This window comes from Nipponia nippon, unplaced genomic scaffold (assembly GCF_047370975.1).
Source record: "Nipponia nippon isolate SJK-2023a ecotype South Korea unplaced genomic scaffold, ASM4737097v1 scaffold_2, whole genome shotgun sequence".
NCBI classification, from domain to species: domain Eukaryota; kingdom Metazoa; phylum Chordata; class Aves; order Pelecaniformes; family Threskiornithidae; genus Nipponia; species Nipponia nippon.
In genome coordinates, this window is record NW_028262336.1 from 47,472,306 (window position 1) to 47,497,503 (window position 25,198).

General features: G+C 47.0%; 1 protein-coding gene across 3 annotated transcripts in view; it reads right to left on the reverse strand.

Moving 5' to 3' along the window:
• NHS (NHS actin remodeling regulator) overlaps positions 1 to 25,198 on the reverse strand; it is a 260,049-nt gene that overhangs the window by 47,576 nt on the left and 187,275 nt on the right. Inside the window, exon 1 of one of the 3 annotated variants that reach the window (XM_087756309.1) lies at positions 3,982 to 4,068. The exons of the other annotated variants lie outside the window; for them this stretch is intronic. Within the exon in view, the coding sequence (XP_087612435.1) occupies positions 3,982 to 4,003 (22 nt within the window). The 5' untranslated portion in view covers positions 4,004 to 4,068. Of the gene's footprint in view, positions 1 to 3,981; positions 4,069 to 25,198 lie in introns of those variants that run through there. 3 annotated transcript variants of the gene reach the window in all.

Here is a 25,198-nt window from a genome sequence, read left to right on the forward strand (position 1 = left end):
TTGTTCTAGTGTTCATCTTAAACCTAACTGACAGCTTTTAAAAGCACTCTTAAGAACAGCCTTTGTGGTTGATTCATTCCAGTAAGATCTTCTGGCATTAAGAGCTTGGCTGTTACAAGGCTGAATGAAAGGGGTGCTGTTTTCCAGCAATGATAGTGGAGTCCTATGTATATAGGCTGCCACCACCTAAACACCTTGTGTCTGCACACTTCATGCGGCACAAAATAGCTGTTCCTTCACTTACGTGCCTATGTGAGCCAACATCTTTTATTCCTCGAAATGACTGAAGATATTAGGATTCATGCATGTGTCACAACAGACCAGAATCATCCGTCTTTACTATGTGCTGTTACAGCGATATATTATATTTGATCCCACTACCATCTGCAGCAGATGCAGAATCAACCTTTACATACAATCGTATGAGCATACAGTTGGAAATCCCATCACTTCGATCGAGCATTATTACCAAAGACATACTGCTGGGGGGAGGTACTCTTCTGCCTTCCAAGAGTTGATATGATCACAAGGATTTTTCCAAACTTAAAACATGTAGCCTAAAAAAGTATCCCAGAGGACTATAACCACTGTCTGCTCTACCAACAGAGCCCAAAGGAGAGGAGACAGCCTAGCAGGCAAGCCATGGAGGTTACCTAGTTTCTGACTTATCAGACTACAGCAGTCCAAACCCACTTCAGTTTTACACCGTTGAAATGCCACGGGGGAAAAGATAATTACTTGGATGACAATGGCATAAACGCAATTAGATGTTTGACCTTAGTGTTTCTTGGTCACACGCACAGAGTTGAACTCATTGCTAAATTTGGGACTGGGAAGGTATTCTTTTCCTCCTCCTCCCCCCCTCCCTGCCCCTCACAATGAGTTATTTGCACTTTCTCTGCAGCCCTGATAAGGATCCTTTCCTAGGACAGATGTGATCTCATCCCTTGAAAGTGATTTCCTTACCTTCTGGGGGGGCTTTGGGTACTCAGCCTCAGTCCTCTTTGTTATCTGCTTCTGTAACTTTGATCACCATTGAATGCACCATAAAATACCTCTTTGACACACCTGTTAGCTTGAATTCACTCCCACAGAGCTTATGTTGTCCTCCCCTGAGAAGCCCATGCAAGGTGAGAACAGCTGGAACAGTGAGCAAGTTCTACCACATAAACATACAGAAGGATTACACCCTAGATTGAAAGTCATACTGTGTCAGAGTTACAGCATGAAAAATGTGCTTCCTCGTGGGCAGCGGTCAACTACATCACTCAAGTGAAGTCTGTTTCCTTCGTGCTCCACTGCCCTAACCCTCTCCAAGAGACCACTCCAAACCAAGTGCAGTTTTGACCAGAGTCCAGTGTAAGCAAACACAGTTGCCAACTAACGATAAGACCCAAAGCTCACTGAAGTCTAAAGAGATACCGCAACCTTTGCAGTCACTTCTGTGCACTGGTTCCCATTTCCTAAAAATCATGCCCATCACTGACACATCAGTAACACTTTTGCTGACAGTAGCAGTAGAAAGTTTTACAGCTGAATGGGCTCAGGGACTGAACCATTCTTGTCCCCTTGGTGGTAGGACCTCAGTTGGTCTAAGTCATACTGCAGCAGAAATGGAGGGCAGGAAGGAACCATGAGAGAACTGTCTGGTCCGTGACTTTTGCAACCCTGAAACACAGCTAAAATGCCAGAAACAGCAAGAGAGGCACCCACCCCCAGACACAGAAGATGCTTCCTATAGTGAATTTTGACTGATGTGTGACCAAACCTGTCCTAAAACCACCAAAATGCAAAGCCAAGCATAATTCCACTGCTCTAAAGTGGACTGAGCATTTCTAGTCCACCCCAACTTTATTCTTACTTGTTCTTAAAAAGCCTAGAAGAAGGACACCCCATAAGCTCCACAGGATGCCTGTCCCAGTGCTTTATTTCTGTTTGCACTTGGAAAGGTCTTCCTAACCTTCCCTGCTGCAAAGTCAGCTGGTTCCTAAGGGGGAAGGCTGCAGAAGCGGGCACACTGGCTGCAGTCACATGCAGCTCCCCTCGTCTTTGGGTAGCGGACTCCATCTCTAGTGCCGTGAATTTGTAATTGCTCACCTCAGATGAACTGAGCTGAGACAAACAAGCCAGAACTAGTGCCCTGGAATACTGCAGGCAGGGGGCAGGGGGAATATCTGAGCCCCCAAAGGAAGAGGATGAAGCAATGCTTACTCCAGATGCACAGTTCTTTGTTCTCCTTTTTAAAATGCATTAATTTCCTGCTGATGAAGCGTGCCACACTAAAATCAGAGGAAACCAAAGTTGCCTATCCAGAGCAGCAGATTCAGCCTAGCGCTAGAGAGATGGAAAGCTTCCATATGCCATGGTGACTAGTTCAGTACAGCCTCTTATCCATTCCCTCCACCTGGCAGGCACACTGCCCCCACATCAGCACTATCAGTGAAGGCAAGCATACATCTGGATGAAAACCACACTGAAATGAACATGTTGTTTTGAAAGCCTGGCTTTTGGCTCTGAGTTACATATTGCAACACTAAGGCTAACGTTGGGAGGACTGGCAGAAGAAAGAGGTTACCAGGTTTACTCTCCCTCTGCACCGTGGCGTGTTGCAGGGGGAGGAGTTCAAAATGGCCCCTGTGATGGCTGCCAGCATCTTCATGATAGCTAGTAAAAGAGAGGTTTATTTCTCCCAGATACTCTCCACCGAGAGCGTTCTCAAGGGAAGCAACGGATTCCCCAAGGCTTTATCATCAGCAGGAACCTCCTGAAGGAACATTGCATATTCAGAAGGTATCACAATGTTCCCATTTCTATTCTGCCTCTTTCATTTTTGAGCCCCGATCTCCCATCTTTGAGCTCACAGTTGCCATGATAGGCTACAGCAGAAGGTATGTGGCTATCACATACACGCCCCAAGTTCCTAGTAAGCGAAACTGAGGTCTGGCTTCCTCAGCTCTCTCGGATGTTCTCCTGGGTGAGGAGACAAGCAAGTCTCACCACTGGCAAAGGGGAGCCCAGAAAGGAGTGTTATGAGCCTTCCACAGCCAACTGGACTCTCGATGTTACAGCCTCTGCCTTTGGACCAAGCAGCATCACAACCACCACAAACCCAAACTGTGCCAATGAGACCAGTAGCTGAATACTTGGAAATATAAACTGGGGATGCTCTTCCCCGCCCGCCATTTTGGCTAAGCCACTTTACCCTTGATGGACCTGTCCTGACAACCTTATTTATCTAAAACTGGCTTGACTGCTGCTGCTGCTGCTGATTCCAGGAACCGGCGAGCAGCACAACCCTCTGTGCTGCCGACTGTCCACGGTGCAGCCTGGCAGCCCACTGATTTCTATGAAAGACAGCAACAGGGCAAGTGCAGTGGAGGGAGCAGCACGCAAGTGGTTAATGCATGCCACGAAGAAATATACATGCATATACTACCTCAAACAGCCAGAACCTCTCATGTTGACAGTTTCCACTCAGTTCCACTAGAATTAAAATGCTCATAATAAAAACCTGGCAATCAAAAGCAAAGAAATTGTCACCAAAGCAAGATTCATTTCTCTCTATGTAGTTGAACAGAAGTCTTTCTGCCTCTTACAAGCAACATTAAATGCCATCCATTACAGCAACAAATGCTAGTCGAGTCCCTTGCTTTCCACCTGTGATTTTAAAAGTACATTTCCCATGCAGAAAGCTGTGTGCTTGGCAACCTCTGCATCTCCCCTCCTGACGAGTAGCAGAAATGCTGCATGCTAAACTCTTCCCTGTAATGACATGGATTCCCACACCAGAGAAAAATTCTCAAACTACCCAGGCAAAACTTCAAATAACCTGCGAGGTATTTAACAAACCAGAGGCAAAAGCTGAAGTCAAACCCTTAAAGCATACAGAGAGAGACAGAGAGAGAGAAAAGAAATGCCCTCTGCTTGACTCAAAATAAAGGTCTACTAGAACAGTTCTGCATAGGAAAGAAAATGAATTACCATCGTGGGGACCCTCAGTCATTTAGAGTCTCCAGTCAAGGCTGAGAGCCATTCTGAGACTGCAGGTTTTTCCTCTAACTTCACTCCCCGGCTCTGCGAGGAACTAGTTAAAAATGACATCACTGCTCATACTACCCTCCTCCCCCTCCCCATTCACTTGCTAAAAAAGCTGAGGCTGCTCCTCTCCCCCTGCATTGGCTCCACATTTGGTCCTCCATCCTCGCCAAGTTCCCGGTCTGCAGTTGACCGTGCGGGTCGGTGTCAGTGCGGGACGGAGGATGCACCGTCTCTCCGCGTTTTTACAGCATCCCCGCTGGCACCCACTTGAGAAATAAAATAGCCTTTCCCTTAAGAAATCGGAAGAGGTCTAACCTCGCGATGTACAATGCATTACACAGCCAGCTCCGTTTGCAGAAGGCAAACAGTCTTCCTGTTTGAAGCAGGAGGGAGAGAGAGACCCTCCTAGGGGCTCTGCCTTTTGGCTCGTCTTCCTTAAAGGAGAGGACCCTCTCTGTGGTTTGCTGCATCCTCCTTGCGTTAGGACTGCAATCTATCTTTTTTTTTTTTTTTTTTTTTTTTATTTCCCTCCCCTTGAGCGTGACATCATCAGACACCAACTCTGCTTCTGTAACAAAAAAGGATCCCAACCAGAGCTACCTGGTTTGAGGTCATCTGGAGGACCCAGGCGACGCTGGCTCCTGAGCAGTTGTCACTTCTTACAAAATACTTTGCTCTTACACATGGTCTTCTGGATTTAATAACCCTGCGCTTGCTGCAGACCAGGACACGCAGCTGCCAGGCTGAGATCAGTCTTGTTTCTATCCCCGCTTGCTCCACCAGCGTCAACAGCGAGCAGGTAACTCTGGAGCACTCCCCTGGTACCCGTGATTCACCTCACAACTCCATTTGTTTCCCTCCCCTAACCGCTGGGAAGGATGCTGCAGCAAAATCCCTTGGCCAGCACTCCTGGCTGCTACAAAGCAGCCAAGCCGCGAGCACCCAGCACACACGCTCCCAGCACTCGTCCGCTCTCCCAAGGTCTCAGCCTAAAGCACCACTGAAGGGAGCCTTCTCAAAACATTGTCACCCCTGACTGATGGCTGCAGGAGCCAGCAGCTCATGGCCGAGCGCGCAGCCAGCCCCAGCGCAAGGCCTGTTTGTTGCCAAGGGCACCCGCTGCCTTATCTTCCCTACCTGCCTTATCTCTCCTGGGGTAGCGCTGGGGCTTGTGCTGAGCGCTGCCCATCCCCGAGGCGGCTGGCAGGCCCCAGGGCGGCCGGGGTGAGCCCCGCTGCTGCTGGGGTGAGGGACGGACGGCGGCTCCCGGGCTCCGCAGCCTCCCTCACACAATCCCATGCTCACGGCAGCAGCTGGCAGCAGCGGTGGCAGCCACAGCACTGGCAGGAGAGGAGTCTGTGTGTACGTGCATATGTATAACATATGCTTTCGTATACCTATTATATACACAGAGAGCTACATGCAGATACAAACACAGATATGCATTCTGGATCTCTTAGCGCTACCAGCAATGTCGCAGGCGTATCAAATATTGCCCAAGTAAGGGGACTGATGGGATAAGGCATTTGCAAACGTGCTTATAGTCGCTTCTGCGCTACCTGTCTATACAGCCTGCACACAAATATAACCCTCGGTGCTACCTTGGTTATAGTTGGGTATTTGACATAGAGCTGTAAAAGCTTCACAAAAGTCAGCTGAGCTCCTCTAAAAGGTACAGTGGTGTGTAACACACACGTCATGTAACAGTACTTCTTTGTGTGTTAGAAATGTCTTACATGGGGGGGACTGCAAAAGTCTTTCAGCAATGAAACCCCCAGCAGCCCTCTGAATTGGGAACATGCCAGTGCATCAGATCCCACGGAAAATCCCTCCTTGAGACAGGGAGGCAGTGGGAAGTTGAAGGAAGTCAGTAAAAATCTTGCCTCAGGGTTTATTCATAACTCCTTCCCCGTTCTCTCCTTCTTCAGAGCTGTGTTTTGCATGTGGGCTGGTAACACATTCGTATCAAACACCAGAGCCCTTCTGAATGAGCCAGAGTTGAAAACCTGACATCTCCTGTCAGCTGGGACAGAAGAACGGTACACACTCAGCAAAGAGCAGGTGGTGTTACCCTGGGATAGGATTTCCACGAAAGAGTCTCCCTCTCCATCTTTAGCAAGTGCGTGGCCCTGCAGGTCCTCTTCTCCAAACCACAGCCCTGCCAGGCTGCACCCATCTTCTCCGTGCGTGCAGCAGGCACAGGCCTCTGGCACAGGCAGAAAAGAGCCCGAGACTGAGGCGGGATGACTGCGGTGGACAGGGATGTGGAACCATCTTTGAAACTCCTCCGGTGTGAACCTTCAGATAAATACAGAAGAGCGTGTCCTCTGCCACCACTCATTCATCAAACCTCAGTTTTCTCACTGCTCTGATAGGGATATCACCGTCATTAGCAAAGGGGGATCCTATGTACACATAGCAGCATCAATAACATCTCTGGAGTAACATCGATTATACATCATATACCAGATCAAAAGAGAAAAAAGCAGAAAGTGTGCCAATTCACCAGATAAATCTCCATATTTCCCTTCTAAATGAAATAAGTGTTTAACCCAAGCTTCTTAAGGAAAAAAAGGCAAACCTGCTGCCTATCCCCTGCATCCCATCTCCATAATTTTTGAGTTCCCTGCCCAAATTTCCCAAAATAATTTGATTATGTTCTATATAATTAAGTTCCTACAAATTTTAGGTGGAAAAAAGAAAAAAAAAACAAATCTATGCCACTCTCATTGAGGACACACAGGTAAAATTCAACTATTGCACTTTCCATTGGGAACCTACTGGCTGGCTAGCCCTGGGCTAGTGGTGGTTCCCTTGCCAGGGGAGAGGGAAGGGTGTCCTGTGGCTTTTCTGAGAAGGCAAACAGCGTTTCAGAGAGTAAAGGACTAGTTGACAAATCCACATGAAGTCCTTACTTCTTGGTTTTCTTTGGTTAATGGGACAATTTCTTTGGTGTTTCTGTTTTCTTTTCCTAAATCTGCTTCTCACGGGTCTATCAGTGCTTCACAGTTCAAATGCCTAGGTATTTTATCCCCTGAAGAAACCTTTGAACACCCCCTTCTCATTTTACTTTGGTTCTCCTAAGTGATGGCATTGTTTTAATCAGCATGCCAGGAGCGTTCACAGCCTGCCGGCTGGTTATAACAGCTCTGAAACCTGACAAGTTCCACGCTCATTCCCGGTCATGAGATGTTTTTGTAGGAAAGCAAACAACTCATTCCTGTAAGAAAGAACAGGCAAACAAAGTGCGGGATTGGGGGGGTGGAAAGAACCCAACATAAATAAATGAGGGCTGAAACTACATCCAGAGCTCCCAAAACTCCAAATCAAAGAGGTAGAAATCCTTCCAGCCAGAAGAAAGAGGAACTTGCCCACCTCTCCCATCATTTCCCCTCCTATTATACTGATATTAACTAACAGTTTCACTTGGCAAACGCAGATTGTTTCAAACCTTTGGGTGACTGAGTTGAAGATCGGTGCTCAAATAAATGAGCGTCAAGTAGCAGCACTGCCTTAATGTATGCATTTCAGTGTACCTTGGGGTACCTCCAAAGTAAATGGGGTAGAATATGCTCCATATTGTATGACTTCTCCACTTGCCTTAGCAAATGCACCTCATTCAGGATTTCCAATATCCTCTTTAATCTAGCATGATGCCTCCCATGAGCACAGTTTAACAAATGCATTATATTGTATAAATGGGTGTTTCCCATTTTGAGAATCATTCAGAGGTGAGCTGAGAGTCCCAGACTACTTTTCTGCTTTGACCAGTCTTTAAACGCAACCAAGTCTGGTAACAGACATGAAGAAGTCCGCAGATGAATGTCGCATATCTACATCCTCTGCTATTTTTAACATTACAGAGCGTACTGAAAGGAAGAACTGCAAGTCCTCTTCTTTAATGATGTCCCTGCAATTTTCGAAAAAATCTAAATTTCAATACTCTTCCATTTCAACCCAAACTGTTACAAAGTAAATCAAGGTCACGGCTGTCTGTCACTTTCCCAAATTACTCTTGAGTAAAGACTGCCTTCAGCCAAATAATATCAGTCTAAATAGGAACTCAGCCTCTCCTGTTTCATTATCCCAGGGAGGTTTCAATTTCAAAGCTGACTTGGACTACATAAAAGTTAGCTTTTAAGCAGAAGCAGTGCAAATATTCCTCCCTCCCCTCTATTTTACCTTCTCAAGGAAAGAAAGAAGAAAGTAAGACCCAGTACCAGTTCTCCTGACCTAACACAAAAGGAGAGGGCAGAACAGCATGGCATTCCTCTGAGACGAAATCTCAACGCCATTTTTTCACCGCCTATTTTCCTTCCTGCTCCACTTGACTACATGGTACCCTAAAAACAGGCTGCTCCAGCCTGCTGCTCCCATTTCAGAGCGTTGTCCTTGGTGGGGGCAGCTCTGAGCATCCCACCATTTGGCAAGTGAGGACAACTTGATTGGCCCCGGAGATCCTTACTGGGGTTATGCTTCTGATTCAGTCAGGCCCCCATAAACAGACACAGCCCAGCAAGGTGCAGCTGGAGAGTGAGAAATGGAGACAAAAAGGAGGAAGGAAAGAGAAATTTGGAAGGGAAAAACACGAGAAAGGAAGGAGGGAGGCTATCGCCGTTTTCCACTTTCCATGTACCTGCCACACAGTTTGAATGGCTGGCATGCACTTGGCACACGATACAGCTCACGTGTTCACCACGTCACCTCTGCCGCACTTCATTCACCACTGCTGGGTTTCATGTCCCCAGCAGGCAGTGGCCTCAGTGACAGTCACACACCGAATTCCAGCCTCCAAGTCTTCATGCCAGGCTCCTTGCAAAGGCTGGTGTTGACTTCAACATGTCTCTTTTAAGCTTTTAAAACTCTTCGGGGAATAGCCCTAGCACGGCTATTCCCTCTTGCTTTGACTTGCATGCCTGAAAGGCCTGGTCGCATCGTTGGCCTGTCCCCATTTTGGCCTTGACAGCCAGACCAAGGGCACTGCAGCCCCATGCTGAAATCTGGAAGCAGAAAGCAGGAGACGGGAGGGCCTGTCTTGCACCTCCCAATTCCTCTTAACCCTGACCTTTCCCATCTGTTACCGCACATCCCTGTCTACGCTCTGTTGCACACTCTGGAGCTATGAAGTGAATGCTGTAAATTCAGGTAGCTGTTGACATCAGGAGAGGAGATGCAAACTGGGGAGAAAGAGCAGTAAAAAATAATTATACAGTAAAAAATAATTGTACTGTAATAAAGAAAATGTAGTATATTTTGGATATGCTGGGCTGAACATTTCTGAGGAGGCAGGAGGGGAAGTTGTCAAAGTTGAAGCAGTGGGGAGGGACGACGGGAGGCAGCAAACACACTTCAGGGTAATAATATCATCTCGAAAGCCTTTCCTCTTTTGCAGTAACTGTACTCTGGGCTAGTTGTCTAGCTGCCATCCATGTGAAATGGGCATTGCTTTGTCACAAGCAACATAAAACGTATTGCAGATGCTTGTAGCAATGGAAAATACCAAAAGTAAAGTTCCAGAAAATGCAAATGGTAATAACTAATAGCACACTCATGCCTGGAACTGAGATTGTCAAAGCCGTTCTGAAGGGTTCAGATATGTACCGTCCATCAAAAAAACCACTTGGCTTTGAAAATCTCAACTCCCATCTTGCTACACTAGAATAGAGGGAGCTCTTTTGGCATTTGGGAGGCAAGCAAATGGTTTTTCTAGGAGACAAAACAGCTCATGTATTATTAAAATAATTAAGAACTAGAAAACAATGCAATACAACAAAGATGCATCTTTAGGTTTTGGGGGATAGCACCCGGAGGATATCAACGCCCAATGGGACTGGATTCCACTATCACGTTTTAGACCATTCCCCCATACCCATCCGCATATGTAGGTACCTCCACGTGGCCACGGACCCACATTCTCACCCTCACAGAATATTATGTTAAAACCTGAAAGCATCAGGCTCATCATCTCCTCCTGTGGTTCTGTTTCCTAAAAGGCTGCATCAACTAGCAGGCATTTTTCCCACACATTATAAAAAAACAGTCTTCAAGGTACAACGTCATTGACTCAGGGCCCTTTCATAACATCAACTCACAAAGCGCAACTCTTCTGCTTGCTACAAGCCAGGCCTTTCTTATATTCAATTATATGTCCTATATACTGTCATTTCTTAAACCAGAATTAATGAGCATCTGGTAAAAGACAAGTGCTGTTCTTCCACCAGTTCTGACGCATGCCTGTCATTGCAGACAAGCATCGCTGCCGGGAGGTAACTTTTGGCTGAAGCACCTGCAAGGTGAGTTGTGAGCCTTGACAACACCTTCACAGATGTCCTTCTTGGTGTCTGCTCCTCTTCTCCTACACCCTCCTTTCCAGAAACAGGGCCTTGGCACGCAAACCAGACCACAAGGCTGGTTTGGGCAATCGTTCTCATTTTCCCATACTTGTAGTATTGGTTTTGCTGCAACTGTAGCAACCACACATGTTGGAGCTAACAAAGGAAAACCTTCCACAGCTGTGTGGGAAGATATTAAAACTTCCCTGCTGCTCCTTAGGCCCGTTTGTTTTGTTTCTAATGCAGATAATTTTTAAAATTGGAAGCATGTTTGGAAATATCAGAAGGAGACAGGGTTATTCTCCCCCCCATTTCTGAATTTAAGTTGTCTGATACATGTATTCTGGGGACTCGTGAACACTCAAAGGTGCAGCACCCTTCAAGTGTCACATACATATATATATACGCATCAAAGTATACACACACACATACATACCAATGTACATACATGCAAGTAAATGTACTATATTTGACTTGGTAGTTCATAGCTCCAATGCCAGGTGCAAAAGGACTCAACCTGTGGAAAGCAAAAAATTAATCTCTTCTGCCATTGCTCCTCCAGCCCCTGGAGCATCTGTTGGAGTGGGGCTGAAGCAGGGCTGCCCCGGCACCCCCTGCCTTGCTCTCGCAGCTCCAGGGCACCAGGCTCCCAGGGGGCTGCTCCAGCCCCACGTTACGTGGTCACCTGAGGGAGAAAGCGGCCCCTTCCTCCATACGTGGCCATCTGAGCATGGGGGAGCTTGGTGGCAGCAGCAACATGAAAGCCAGTGCCTCACCTTTCTAGGGGACTCCTTGCTATCTGGGCTTTCTGTATGGGGCTTTAAGGAGCATATTTTCTCACTGCAGAGAGGAGAAACCCTCCTGGACCCATTTCTCTCCAGGCTACCTGGGTGCGCAGCCCCTGGGTGGCCGACCAGCAGAGACCCTCCTCGGGGGCTCCCCGCTCTGCCCTGGGCTGCTGGACCATGCTGGCACCAGGGGACAGGCACCAAGCAAAAGCCACCAGAGCTATGTCTGCTTGCACCTTGTTTATAAAAGGTCTGGTCCTAAATACGCTGTATGTAGCAGCAGCTATGAATTACCAAGGTACTTGCTGGTGAAGATTACTACAGGTTTCTGCTCTTCTTCCTACCGTGATCAGCCACACACATACAGCATACAAGCAGCTTTTAGCCTTGTTTCTTACAGAAACAAGTGGGATGGGATCACGCTGCCTGCATGGCTGCGCCTTCCCCCCATCCCCAGCCACCATGGTCCCCACTGGCCAACTTGGGCCAGATCCACAGAAGGTAGGTGACACTGGGGTGCAAAATAACAATTCAGAAAATTTATTTTTCTCATAGATTAAAGAAAGGATGTGATTTTTCACATCACCCTCACCTAGTGAAACTGTATTCCCCCAGGTCTCCAGCAGCACAGTGACCATAACACCTTACCTAGAGCACTGGAGACATGGATGCAAACCCTCCTCTCTTCGGAGGGATGCGATGCTGTATTTCCTACCTACGAGAACAGTGTGTTACCCACTGTGCAATACGCTGTTGTGGCATTGGTTTTCAACACTGATCCTGGTTTGTGTTAGAGTCTCAAAAACTAATAAGAGGAACCAAAACTTTCTACTCGCCAGGACATAAAGTTTCCTTCTCCTAGTTTAACTAATACATCAGGCTATCCAATGGAACCTGGATTGCCAAGGAATCAAAAAATAAAACCTTGAACTGAATTTTGGGTCCTTCCCTGGGTAACAGGGAAACTTTTTACCTGTTTACTATTCCCAGTATCCCGTTGCGTTTCCATGCCACCCCAGGGTAACAGGGTGTGCAACCCATGCTTTGGGAGAATTATGATGTAGTTTACAAGTCTTATAATAATAAAAGATGTTGTAGAAGGATCAATATATTTGCCTGGTCTTTTATCACCAGAAGCAGAATGGAAGTGTTTTTTTAAATGGGAAACGTACTAGTATAAATATTTTGGATTCATAATGTAACTTTCACTCACAACTCATTAATTAAGAGATGTGGATATGTGGCTCCATCCATTTCTATGTAATCCAGTAACGCCTCAACTGCCATGCTGTTTGGGTACCAGCTGCAAAATAAGAATTGCAGAAAAGGATCCTCTCCTTGACCCTTCTTTTGCCCCACAGTGCGTCACTTGCTTCATTTGTCTGAAGTCTTTGCTTAGCCACAGGTGATCGTGTCAGGCTTCTTAGAATAACGAAGCCCTGAGTTATGTGAGTATTGTAACTATATTATGTTTACTGTCTCTCACTAGCATTTCCAGCATTCTCCATCCTTTTTCACAAGATTTTCTTGTTGTTTATTTCAGAAGAACTACTGACTGTGTCATAAATATTGATGTTTTACTTAATATATTTTGCTTTTAGCCTGGCAACTCTATATTTCTGCTTGCCAGGGCTTTGCTTTTCAAACAGCTAAGGACACAGTTGTTATAATACAGATTAATAACTGCTTCAAAAGACCGTAAGGTTTTTTAAGATGAATAGAAATACAAGTAACCCACTGCCTAAAATAGTAACCATGGCATTGTCCTAGCACAACTTGTATCTGAAAAGCCTGCAAACCATCCAGCAAGAACTGCCCTATTCTGACCTGCTAAACCAAGGCAGAACTGCAATAATCACATAGCATTTATTGTGTGCTTTGCAGCAAGCTCTAGCCACAAACCCCAATAACAACCTAGGGAACTATCACTCTGTACTGACTGCATCGGTACAAATCACTATTACTTATCTAATAATTAATATCACTTGATGGAAAAGGATCGAGTGATTTTCAGTGCTGTACTTTCAGCACTGCCTTCTTGCTTTGATATCGAGTTAAACCCTGAAGATATATCTGCTGAATTTTACTGACAAATTACATTCATCATCTATGTGCCTGCCTTGTCAGGGTCTGAGATGTAATACATACTAAAATACTACACATGATTTTCCTGTTAGAGCACTAAGCACATACCACTCACTTACTGTGCTTGATTCCCAAAATCCAAAACAACACGTTTAGTGACCCCCAGGGAGAAGCCAAGCTATGGGATTAGAGACCTCTATAAGCAGTGACCACAAAAACAAGAATCCAATGGGAATTATCCCCAAGTGAGTTTGCCATCTGCTGCCCCAGGAGAACCACCCCAATTCCTTTCAACACACATGGAATTTAAGATGATCGTGGGAATTCTATATTTATTCCTCCATATCTGTTTGCTTCATCCTTCAGCTACGAAGGAGTCGATCATCATTTGCCCTGTGAGCTAGGAGTGCTATATTTGTGCTACGACCAGAAAAACACCAGCCTGGGGCAGTGGGGCTGAGCCGTCCGTCTGGAGCTTGTGGCTCTGCTGCAGAGGGTGGCCGAGGAGGTGCCAGGAGGAGTGAGGATGGACACGGTTGTGGCAAAGGCAGGGGACAAAAGAGCCTGGTAAAGGATACATGCGACCCCGTATTTCTCAATCTTATCGCAGTTGGCTATGTGTCTCTAAAAGATACGTCTGCTACTGAAATTTCCCTTCCAGACTGAAAGCAGGAGGAAGAAAGTACCTGAGCATGTGTCTTTGATTGAGGGACAAGGTGTCTCTTCTGACAAGCTCTGACCACCCGCTGCTTTTAGATAAAAAATAGCTTAAAAGCCTGGTGTCTGTACTTGCCTTGGTGACAGTGCGAGGGGAGAACAGTTTTATTTCATCCCTGTCCTCGTCATCGCTTTGGGAAAATGAAGAGAGGGACGTACATAATCAAATGGGAGAGAGAGATGAGTTGAAGTAATTCCAGGTGCTGCCCATAACAGCTACAAGCAGCTCAGAGAAGGGAAAAAAGGAAAAAACCTTGAGCCTTCATGTCCTGGAAACGAATGGCTGCTCTTTTTAGAGATGAGCTGCCTTAAGCTGGACTCCCTCATAGGAAAGGGAGATGGTCTGTGACAAAGCTTTCTCTGCGAGAGGCCACAGTGGTCACCTCCAGCTGGAACTGGTGCAGCAGTGAAATCCTGTCCCAGCCAGAGCCAACAGCAAGATGCCCAGTTGCAATCAGGCGAGGCCAAGGCTGTGGACACTCCAAGTGCCTTCTATATACCAAATGTTTGAATGGATGCTGAAAATGCTTAGTCTGGAAGACAGCAGCCTACTTGGGCAGGCTGGTGGCTGAGGCCGATGTGTGCAGCAGCAGTGGCAGGGCTGCAATAAGCAGTGGTGGTAATCCTCTTTGTGAATCAATCTTTAAAAAGCCAAAAAAAAAAAAAAAAGTTTGCACAGAGCCATGCGACATCATGACAACATGCAAGGGAATGGCATAACGCAACTATTTTCCCTGAGTTTCATTAGACAGCCCTGAATTTTGTGGAAATATTGATAGGCGAAGGGAAAAGGCCAAGTGCCATTCAGTTTTGACAGGTGGAAAAAATAATGCCTTGTACAAAGCATGATAGCTTGATGGTCTGCTTTGTCCCCTTTCATCAAGGACTAGCTCCCAGAGGCAGTAGCCAGGATAAAGCACACGTCAAATACAAGGAACCAGAAAGGCAGAGAGATTTTATGATTAAATATTTACAAGGGAGAGTGGAAGCGGGGGGAGTGGAGGATGTACATAAAGTATATGAAGCAAATGGTGCAGAAGAGACAGACACGGCGATACGGAACTGCCTGATGTGAAACCGAAACCCAGGTTGCGGAGGAGGCATGACCTACCTCATTTATTCACCACAATCTACAATTGGAAGTCATCCCAACAATTTATCTCAATTCCTTACTCAACTACATTGCTATTTGATAGGAAAATAGCTTCTCCCTGCTAGCATCTACAAGACCTGGCTAAACTCCTATTCATAGTAAATCTGGGACTAATTTTATTAAAGTCCTTCCTTGGTCATTGCACTCTTCCTGAAAAATACTGTGCCAACAGCTACATAGATAGCATTAGCTCATACAGACCTAGTGCCTTTTGATTTGGTATTGGCAACAGTGACTGAAGTGGGTTAGACAAATGTGGTTAGGCTTGGCCGTTTGTAAATGAGCAGTGCTGCAGACTGCCTAGTTGCTTTTCTGTTTCTGCCCTTCCTCCATTTGCAAACGCCCCTGTGTTCAGCTGCTTTGGTTGACTTAACATGGGTCAATACCTGCCCTGGGATGGAGACCCGCCAAGCCGAGCCAGTCGTTGGCATGGTGCTCCAGCTGCCTACTCTATCTACTGTGCAAGGTTATTGCACAGCATCCATGAGGTACGAACACAAGATACCATGAATGGGAATTAAAAAAGGTAAAATCATTTCTCTTTGACAGCATTTAAAATCTGCTTCCCTGGCCCTTTGAAATATGCTTCTCACCAAAGCTCCCTGTTCAAACAAAACCAGTGCACTGTACAGTGGATTGGTCACAGGCATCTTTGTTCTGCACCCACACAAAATTAGAAGTGACACTTTACTTCCATTGCAGGCCAGACATCAAGCAGAGTCATGTCCCCACTTATAGTTTATTTAAAGCCATAGCTGGCTTTTTAGGGATCAAAGAGAAGGAGGTGTAGGAGGGGGATGCTGTTCAGAGGAAGACTGGGAACGAAACAGTAGTTTAGTCGTATGTGTCTTTGACAGCTTCATGTTCACTTTTTAAATTGCTGAAATGTAGCATGGCAATGAAATTATGTAAAGCACGAGACACCGAGGGGTGGCCTATGAAGCTTTTTCAGTTTGTTAGTACTTTAGCTCTCTGCAGTACCTGTCGCAAAAGTAAGGGATTAGACTGGTGTCAATCAGTGCCGTCCCACTAAGGGCAGCTGCAGTGGGAAGCCAGGCTAAAGGCTCAAAGGGCTTCGCAAGCTGAGAGTATAAAGCATCGTCAGGATACACAGCACGCTGCCAGCATCTGAGCCCTGGGACAGGACGTTTGGAAAGGGCACGTAGTTTTTTTTATCATGACTTGGACTCTCTTTCAAAGGAATGCCATTTAAACCAGAAACAGGGCTCTGTGCACGGCCAAGCTCTGCAAAGCCAGCAGCTCGCCTCTCCCCAGATCGGTACATCTGCGTTACAATCAGCTGGATGCCCCAGCCCTCTCCCCTCCCTGTAACTGGGTTTCAAGTTTACAAGTATCACAAATGAATTCATTTCCTCTCATTAATTCTCACAAGTAGTTGCCGCTCCTCTGAACTCTGTATTTCTCTTGCCCCCAAATCTCTCGGGAGCCGCTGGGGCTGAAAAAGCCCTTCTCGACAGGAGCAGTTTCGGACAGCTGCCCAAATGAGAAGAACGAAGGGGGCCTCATTAGACCGGACACGGCACTCACAGAACGGATGGGGAGGGGGATTAAATCAACGGAGAAACTTGTAAAGCAGAAATCTGAGCAGCTTCATTTTTTCAGATAATTGTTTTCAGCAGGTTTCTTATTCGATACAAGCCTCAGCCAAAGTGGTGTTACAAACTATCGATCTCATGCTTCCAAATTCAGTTTATTCCTCTCTCTCCATCCCAGGCCTCTAATCTTCTTGCTTCTCTTAGCAGCCCACTAAGTCCTCAAACCGGCGGCTGAGATCCCAGAGTCTCCCCACCATCAGCTATCGCTCCAAATACGCAGCACGGCAACCTTTTTGACCCTAGAAAGTTCTGCACTAAACAGCCACTTTGAAAACCTTACTGCACTGACTGCATGCCAGATGAACTTTTGGACTGTCTCGTTGACGCTTCCATCAGGTCTTCTGCCACGCGCAAGGCTGCTTTCCTACACCCTGACTCCCCGTGTATTTTCTTTCAGTCTGGGGTTTCTCTCCCTCTCGCTTTGTCTCATGTGATTTTCGTACCATAAGCTCACATGGACGTTTTCTCAAATAGCAGAACAAATAAGCCAAGGCAGCCGCACAGTTAGGGCAGGACTCGGCACAGGGATATGAAAACAGCATGTGCATTTCCCTCCAAAACCCAGCACAGAAGGCGTAGTAACATCGAAGGCTGAAACAAAAACACAGGAAGTATAAGGTTAGGTGAAAGGACTTTCATGCCTTCCCGGTACACGACATACACTGTGGAGAGGCATTTGTCATCCAGTGCAAAACTTCCTTTAATGACCCTTGGCTAGTCAAATTATTCCAAAATGAGAAAAGCAAAAATAAATCCAACCAAACCCACCATATGGATATGTTCATTCCTGAGAGAGGGCACGTTCCAGTGATCAAAATGCTGGATAGCACATGAAGAGGTCTGGGCTTGTGTCCCAGCTCTGTCACAGAGGCTTTATAGATGATCTTGAGCAAACCACTTAGGGTGGGATTCAGTTGCTTAAACAAAGGTGTCTGGTACCATTGAGATGCCCTAGGGTATCTGACACATCCGTATAGGGCCGGTCGATACAAAATAGGACCCTGGGGCAGCAGCTGGAGGCCAGGAATGATTTAGACACCTGTATTGCATCCTGTACTGCTTTCTGACTGTCTGCTAGAGATACCTCATGCAGCTTTCCAAGCCTCACAGCTTCTAAGCTAATGCACCCATTACACACCTCTCCTGACCCCTGGTGTCCTGTATCATCAATGACAAGCTATAATAATGACCCATACGTTGCATTAGAATATGGCTCTTTTGGCCAACTTCTTCACTGAAAAAGCATATTTTCATTCCCCCTGCCCACAACGGTCCGTTTTTTGCTCGAAGTGAAGTTTAAAGCGGGTTATGCTCTACCAGGATGGGCGCAGGCAGCTTATGCATCTAGTCCACTCACGCTTGGCTTTTGGGCTCTATGCTACAGGCCCCTCTATTGGCCATGAAAGTTGGTGTCACCTCAAGCAATGTAACAGCCCATTTCTTGTATTTGTCACTGCAGTCACCCATTTGGCTTTATTAGGAGTGCAAGGCATAAGCTGTAAAACCCTGCATGGGGACTGCATCGTGATGTGTGACATTCTGCAGCATTTGCCAATCAACCGTGACATCACAGTCTCTTGATATATATAATGCCATAGGTTGACCAGTCACTACACAGATATGCTGGTCAAGCTCGGTGCAAGGCCCCATTTAAGTATTGGTCTGTTTTGCTGCTTTGGGGGGCAGGGGGGTGGGAGCTCACATAGCCGTTCCCTACAATCCTTGTGCCAGGATCTGGTCATCCTGTGATGCTGGGAGAGCAACTGGGGACTAATGACCATAAACCCTTTAACGTGGTCCAGTTATCACAGTGCACTGAAAGCCAGCTGCCCAGAAGAGGATGGACTAGGTTTATGCCCCCATTGCCGATTTTGAAAGAGTAGCAGCAGCCTTGGGCATATTAGATAATATGAACAGCTTCATAGCTTAGGGATCCGCTGTTGCTCCTGCTGCTTGTAGATTTGCTGAGATGAGCCTTAGATGTGAAGCCTGCTTTAAGTCTGCCCCACCAGAGTCTTCACATCTTGCCAGGACACCTTTAAAGTTGCTTTTCTTCCAGTGGTATGGTTTTGGAACAGCTGGTGCCATATTTAACATGCTAATGCCAACAACCATCACAACAGCTATTATTCCAGTGAGTGACTGGATTGCATCTTGGTTACAGACTGCAGAGCAGCCAGAAGAACCCCATTCCCCATCCTGCTGTACTCATAAGAGCAGATAACCTACCCCGTTATCTTCCCTTTTGGTTGCCAGTGCTCTCCCTGGTCACCCTGACTGCCTCATTTGCTCTGTAACCTTCATGGCCCAGGACCTGTGTCGTGTGAAGCATGCTTTCATATTCCTCAGTGCTGGAATTGCGTCACTTGGTAATAGCTGTGCCTGAAGCAAGCTCCAGCCAGGCTCTGCGCTCCCTGGCCCAGGGTGCCAGGCCCACCAGGTGGCAGCCAGCAAGGCTGGGAACACCCTGCACCCCGCAGCCCAAAGCCAGGCTGTGCAGGCAGCAGGACTCCCTCCCCCAAGGGCAGTGCCGCCCACAGGGTTTGCCCATGGATCCTGCTGGGAATGGAGTCACTGTGCTGGCAGATTTACATTGGTCTCCCAGTCCCTCCTGTACAACACCTCTGGAGAGACCCATGGGCCAGTTTATTTAGTCCACTGCGGTTAATTCCTCATGATGGAGAAAGCCTACAAACTCCCCAACACACTCAGCGAAGCTGACATGTCCATCCCTGTGTGTCTTTACAGCGTTGAGCACACAGCCCCCTCCCAAAATATCAAGCCTGCATTCCTTTAGCGCTTTTCCAAGCCCAGCGAGGCACGCACACAGGGGTGCCACCGGCCCGCCAGCCATAATAGGTTGGGCAGCAGTGTCCTTGGTTCTGTGGGTGGCCAGGGCCTGCGATCATCTCCTCCGGCCATGAGCTGGCTGTTGGACTGTGTATGCTCTGAGCAGGCTTTACAGCACAATTGCATTTCAAAATTCATCACCCGAGCCCAAATTGCCGGTGAGTCTTTCAGAGACAGAAAACTTTGGCAGTTGCAGTTTTTGGTGGCCAGAGGCCATTCCCGGTGAGTATAACACAGGCAGGGCGTTGGCTCTCACAGTGATTTACTGTGCACTCAAAAGGTAAATCACAGTTTCCTCCTGACTACTTGTGGATGTAATCACGTAAGAAGGGGAACGAAGCATTTCCATGGAGTCCTCCTTTCTCCCAGTTTGCAAAAGCATTTGGTTCCTCCATCTTACTGATGTCTGACATCTGCGCTTCACTTGTGCTGTTGAGAAATTGCGACTGGGTTTCGGAGTCCAGCCCAAAGCCAGGGTGACTCCTGCACGCTCCTCTGTTTCTGTGCGTCTGCCTCACCATGAGGTGAACACGGGTAGCACGTTCTTTTCTGATAGCTTCGCAGGGGGCAAAGAACATTGGCGCAAGTACTCAGGACATCCACCCACAGCCACCTCCTCCCAGGTCTAACATCACTACTGCCCACACTTCGTCCTCAGATTCATGCCAACCCATGTATCCCCGCTTTGGGTGAGTGGAAGCTCTCCCAAACTACAGGCTGTAACAGGCATCCAAAGGCCAGACACGAAGATTTCAACAGGGGAGAGGATGACTCCGTTCCTCATTTACTGCTCATTTATGAAAGCGAACACAGATCTGCTGGGGGCAAAACTGACAGCATCTCCAGCACTCACTGGCTGAGATGCCCCAAGCCACCAGCACCGGGACAGGCACCTGGCCTCCTATTCTGCACGCAGCATTAAAAAAGCTCTAGAAGCCACTGTGTAGGGGGTGAGGAAAATGCCTCAAAGCCCCAGTGAGTAAGAGGACTGCAGCTGGGGCTCCTGCTGCAAAGGATGGCTACAAAATGGAGATCTTCCTCCATGCTGCCCTTTCTCTCGGGTGCCAGCAGAGCAAAGTGGTCCTCCTTTCGTCCTGCCCATGCCCTGCCAGGGGTTGCACGGGCAGCACAACCGCTACCCTGCTACCTGCACTGCATTAATACAAAATCCACTTCTACACCAGCTGCTACTAGCTCTCTGCTATCCAACAACAACCAAGATAGTTGGCAACAGCAGAGTAAAATATCAGATCAACTGTGTCTTTGAGGGACTTCGTAAGAGGCCAACAAAAGCAAGGACGTTCAAAGCTCTCAGCTAAGCATAGCAAGAGGTCTCGGTGGAGCGTCAGATGACGAGAAACAGATTTGCTGCATTACATAGTCATGTCAAAGGGCTGTGCTGGAGCTTTAGCTGACGGCAAGTCTGAATTTCTTTGCACTCGCTGGCTTGAGCCAGACAGAGGACCCTGCAGCCTTCTGTTTCATATTTTGCCTATCTTTTTTCTTAATTTCATTGATCAAATTCTGATAGCTCTCTTACATGTCTTATCTTACTCCAGACTGGCCCCGCTGTTTTTGCCATGGGGATGACTTTAGCACAACTGCTGGAGGAGTAAGGCATCTCTTGTTATGATTAAGGGATGGTCCACAGATCAAAAACATAAAGATGCATTATTAAATGGTAGGTAGTCATGGTACAAACCCTTCATGTTAAACTGAGATGCAGTTCTTGCTTGGTTTGGAGCAACCTGATTTCAAAAGCCTTTTTTAATATGGGAAATTTGACGAGCACATGGTATTTCTCTCTGGCCATTTTGTGTATTTTCCCATGAGGACTGTCTGCTCCATAACAAAAGTAGATTTATCCAAGAAGCGCAATGTTAATAATTTCTAAAATCCCTATTTGTTCTGGAAGACAGTCAACAAAGGCAGCTACTCCAGAGCAACTATCGTCAGAGCGTGGCTGCGTTCGCTATACATCAGTTCCACTTCCCCAGGAAGACAGAACTTATCCCATTCCTGCTGAACCCAAAATGAGCTGCTAAAGAAAAATAGCTCAATCTGTCTGTCCCAGGGTCTGCATCCCTTTAATTTAATTGTTTTACAATTACACTTTTATTTAGCTGAGAACATATTTTTGACATACACAAAGACTTAGAATTGAGCTCAGTTAAACCAAAAAAGGCCCTATTATACAAAACAAAAGTGGCTTCACAGACTGTTTCTAGTTAAAGGCGCACCCACAACAGGCTTGCAATGACTTAGCAAGTAATACCTGCAGAGATGCTCCAGTGTGTGTGCTACCATACACATATTCATCCACACAGTAAGTAGTGGTACCTATAACGCAGGGAAAGCCATTAAAAGAGGAAAGTTTTACGCTGAGGAAAATAGAGACCACTGAACACAGAGATGAGGGGAGGTAGCTCTGCTGACAGTGGGAAACCTGGTAATTTACCAGAATTAGACTGTATCTGACTCTCCCCAAATCCTGGTTTTTTCCAACTTAGGAGAGCGAGGCATGTTTAAGGTCTATATTCCAGGTCTGTGGAGTCCCTGGACGTTACTAGCAGGTGTTGCACACCATTACACCAACAGACCAGAGAGACCGCTCTCACAACACGAACCCATTAACAACAGCAGCAACATTTGGAACAGGACATTGCTTTCTTGAGCCACAAGACGTCATTACATTTGGGGAACTTGTACCATAATGGCAAATTGTTGAAGCTATAACCAGAAAGTACTTACTTGCTTTTAATTATTAATTAACAGGGTGCCCAAATATTCGGGGGAGGGAGGAATGGGACGATTTCTGTAAAGAAGGTACCCGGAAAGCTAGGTTACATTTTATAAGGCTTCATTTGCACAAATAAAGCACTTGGTTTCATAAACCTGTCAAGGAGCAGTTCTGTATGGACTTCAGTGAAATGTCGCAGAGTGCCACTGGGAGATGTCACTATATAGCAATAGCGCCAGGCCAAAGACAAGAGCTGTGTCGAATACAGCGGAAGGCACATGCATTATTTCCAGGGGGACTATAAAAAGGGGGAATGGGGAGGTGGGTGATTAAATCATTAACACTTGGATGCTTGACACTTTCGTCATTGGCTGCCATCCATCCACTGACTGTTTTAAGATGACCAACCCTGGCCACAGAGTTAAGTGATATATGTTGTTGACCTCCCCTTTAATCTGTCAGGATCAGCATTTGCTAGTAATACAGTCGCATGTGCACGCACACACACATACACAACCCCCAAAGGCTTACACATTAGTGTAATCTTTACCAGGCATCAATAGATTTGACACTAACAAGGTTTAACAACAAAACCAAACTCTATCCCCTACCGACCCTTCAAGTTATGGAGAAAACTGCTGAAAGAGCTAACTGCCTAGCTAAACGCATCAAGCCTCGTCCTGCTACTCCCTCTCTAGCCCCCTCTCCTACCATCTCCCTCCCTCCGAGCATTTAGCTGGGTCTCCCTTATTAAACTGATCATGAATCCGATGCAAAAAATGTTTGACTGAATCTGCATTTTGCCTGGGGTCTTATTCATTTATTTATTTAATTTGGTGTTTCATTTGACAACAAAAAAATCCTGCCCAGTCTGCATTTTTTCTGCAAGGAGCAGACAAATAGAGCTATTTCTCCATGGTAGCAGAACCGAACAAATCAGAAAGGGTTTACAACCTTCTTCTGCAGATTTTATCACCAAACCAATTAGGTGATATCAGTGCTGTCATTTAAAAAAAATAACGGAGACCCCTGCCCTGCTCCCACTGACGCTTTGCAAGGAGAGGAGAAAAAATTAATAAAAGTGTATCATCTGGCTTTGAAGGCTGGCTGAATTTCAGATAAGGTTATTACACAAAGACCAGTCCCATCTTTCTCCACAGTCCTGTGAAGCTATCTGCAGGCGGTTAGCCGTGTTTGACGAAGGGCTAACATCCACCCATGAACCACCAGCCCTGGGGAGGAGGCACAAAGCCAGCCGAAAGCTGAGCGCTACCCAGCTCCCTGCTCCCACCCCGCAGCCCGCCGGCTGGCAGGGGAGGGCTCTGGGTACTTCATGAATCCCCCGCTCGGATAAGTCTCTCGGCCATGTGCAAACAAAAAATCAAATCATAAAAATGAAATACTTAGGCAGGCTTGCCAACTCGCAGAAAGCAAGGACAAACACTGAAATGTCTGAGCACTCTGTAAATCAGGTTTGATAAGAAGCACCTGTTACTGAAAGTTTTACTACATTCTTTGGCTCTGGAAATGGAAAAAAAAAAAAGAAGGAGGCATCCTAAAAATGAGGTGCGACTGTGCAGGAAAGCGAGCTGTGCTCCGCAGGCATTTGGGGAAAACATCCTTCCTCTGCCAGCGGCGCCCACGGGGAAACCTGGCAGAAAAAGGACTCGGCCTGCGCTCTTCAGCCCACAGCAGCTCAGGGCCACGGCTGCGCGCTCTGCTACGCCTCTTAGGAAAGCAGCCTGATGCCCAAGGGGCTCCTCTGTCCCCCACGGCACCCAGCCACGCCGGGACGCTGCGGTGCTCATCCTGGGGGAGGAAGGGGCGCGGAGAACCAGGGCGGCAGGCCCAGCCTCTGCGTGGCCTCCCCGCTCCCCTGCCAGGCTCACAGATGGCCCAGCCCTGGGACTTGGTCCTCCTAATCTCCCCACGGACAGCAAATGGGAGTGGGGAGCAGTAATCCCCTCACTCCTGCTGGCCATCGCGTGAGGGGATTAACACTTTCCTGCCCCGGAGAAGCTCGGGTACTTGGCTTCTGCTCTGGCTTAACAGCAAAGATATCAGCAAACATTCCTTCCATGGCTGGGAGAGGTGGGAGTGTTTAAGAATTAACCCAGCCAGCAAAGGAGAAAAATTGCGACCAGTAAAATTTGCTAGGAAGAAAAAAGAAAAAACCCACAGGTGTGATTAAAACCAGCCATTTCTCGCCAGCGTGCACACAGGGCTCCTTCTGCCCGAGCCCAGCGGCTGCGACTCGCTGCACATCGGGCAATTCCCAATTACGCGGACACGTGTTGCTCCCCTGGCCGGGTCAAGGCCAGCAGAAGCTGACCCCGCACTGCGCTGCTCACAAGGCTTGGCATTGCAATGCCAGACACGGAAACTGCAGCAAAGAGGGACAAATGACCACTGCCTCTCTGCAAGACTTCCTTAGGTTTCCTAAGAATTTCCTAAGAATTGTTAGCTGCCTACTTCCAGCCTCTTCGTTTCTGATCCCTGCGTCTGGAGGTGATGCTGTGCAGAACAGCAAGGAGGAAAAAGTCATTTTCAGCTAAGGAGCAGTCCTTACCCCAAACCCACTGCCTGTTCAATAGGCTGCTCCATCACGTAATGGCACCTCCGATTTTATTATCGCTGTGCAGCAGAGAGAAACGTTCTCCGGCAGCATTCCTATTTTCATTTTCTGTGGGCCTCCATTTGTTCTCCTGAAAGTATTTTTTCATTAAAAAAAAAGTCCAAACTGCCTCGTCTGGTTCACTGCATATGATCGTTGATAATAATAACTGGGATATGACACATGGAAACCAGAAAAAGAGAAAAGGCGGGAAAAGAGATTTAGGGAGAGATTTCAAAGATTTAAAAATAACAACGGCGATGGT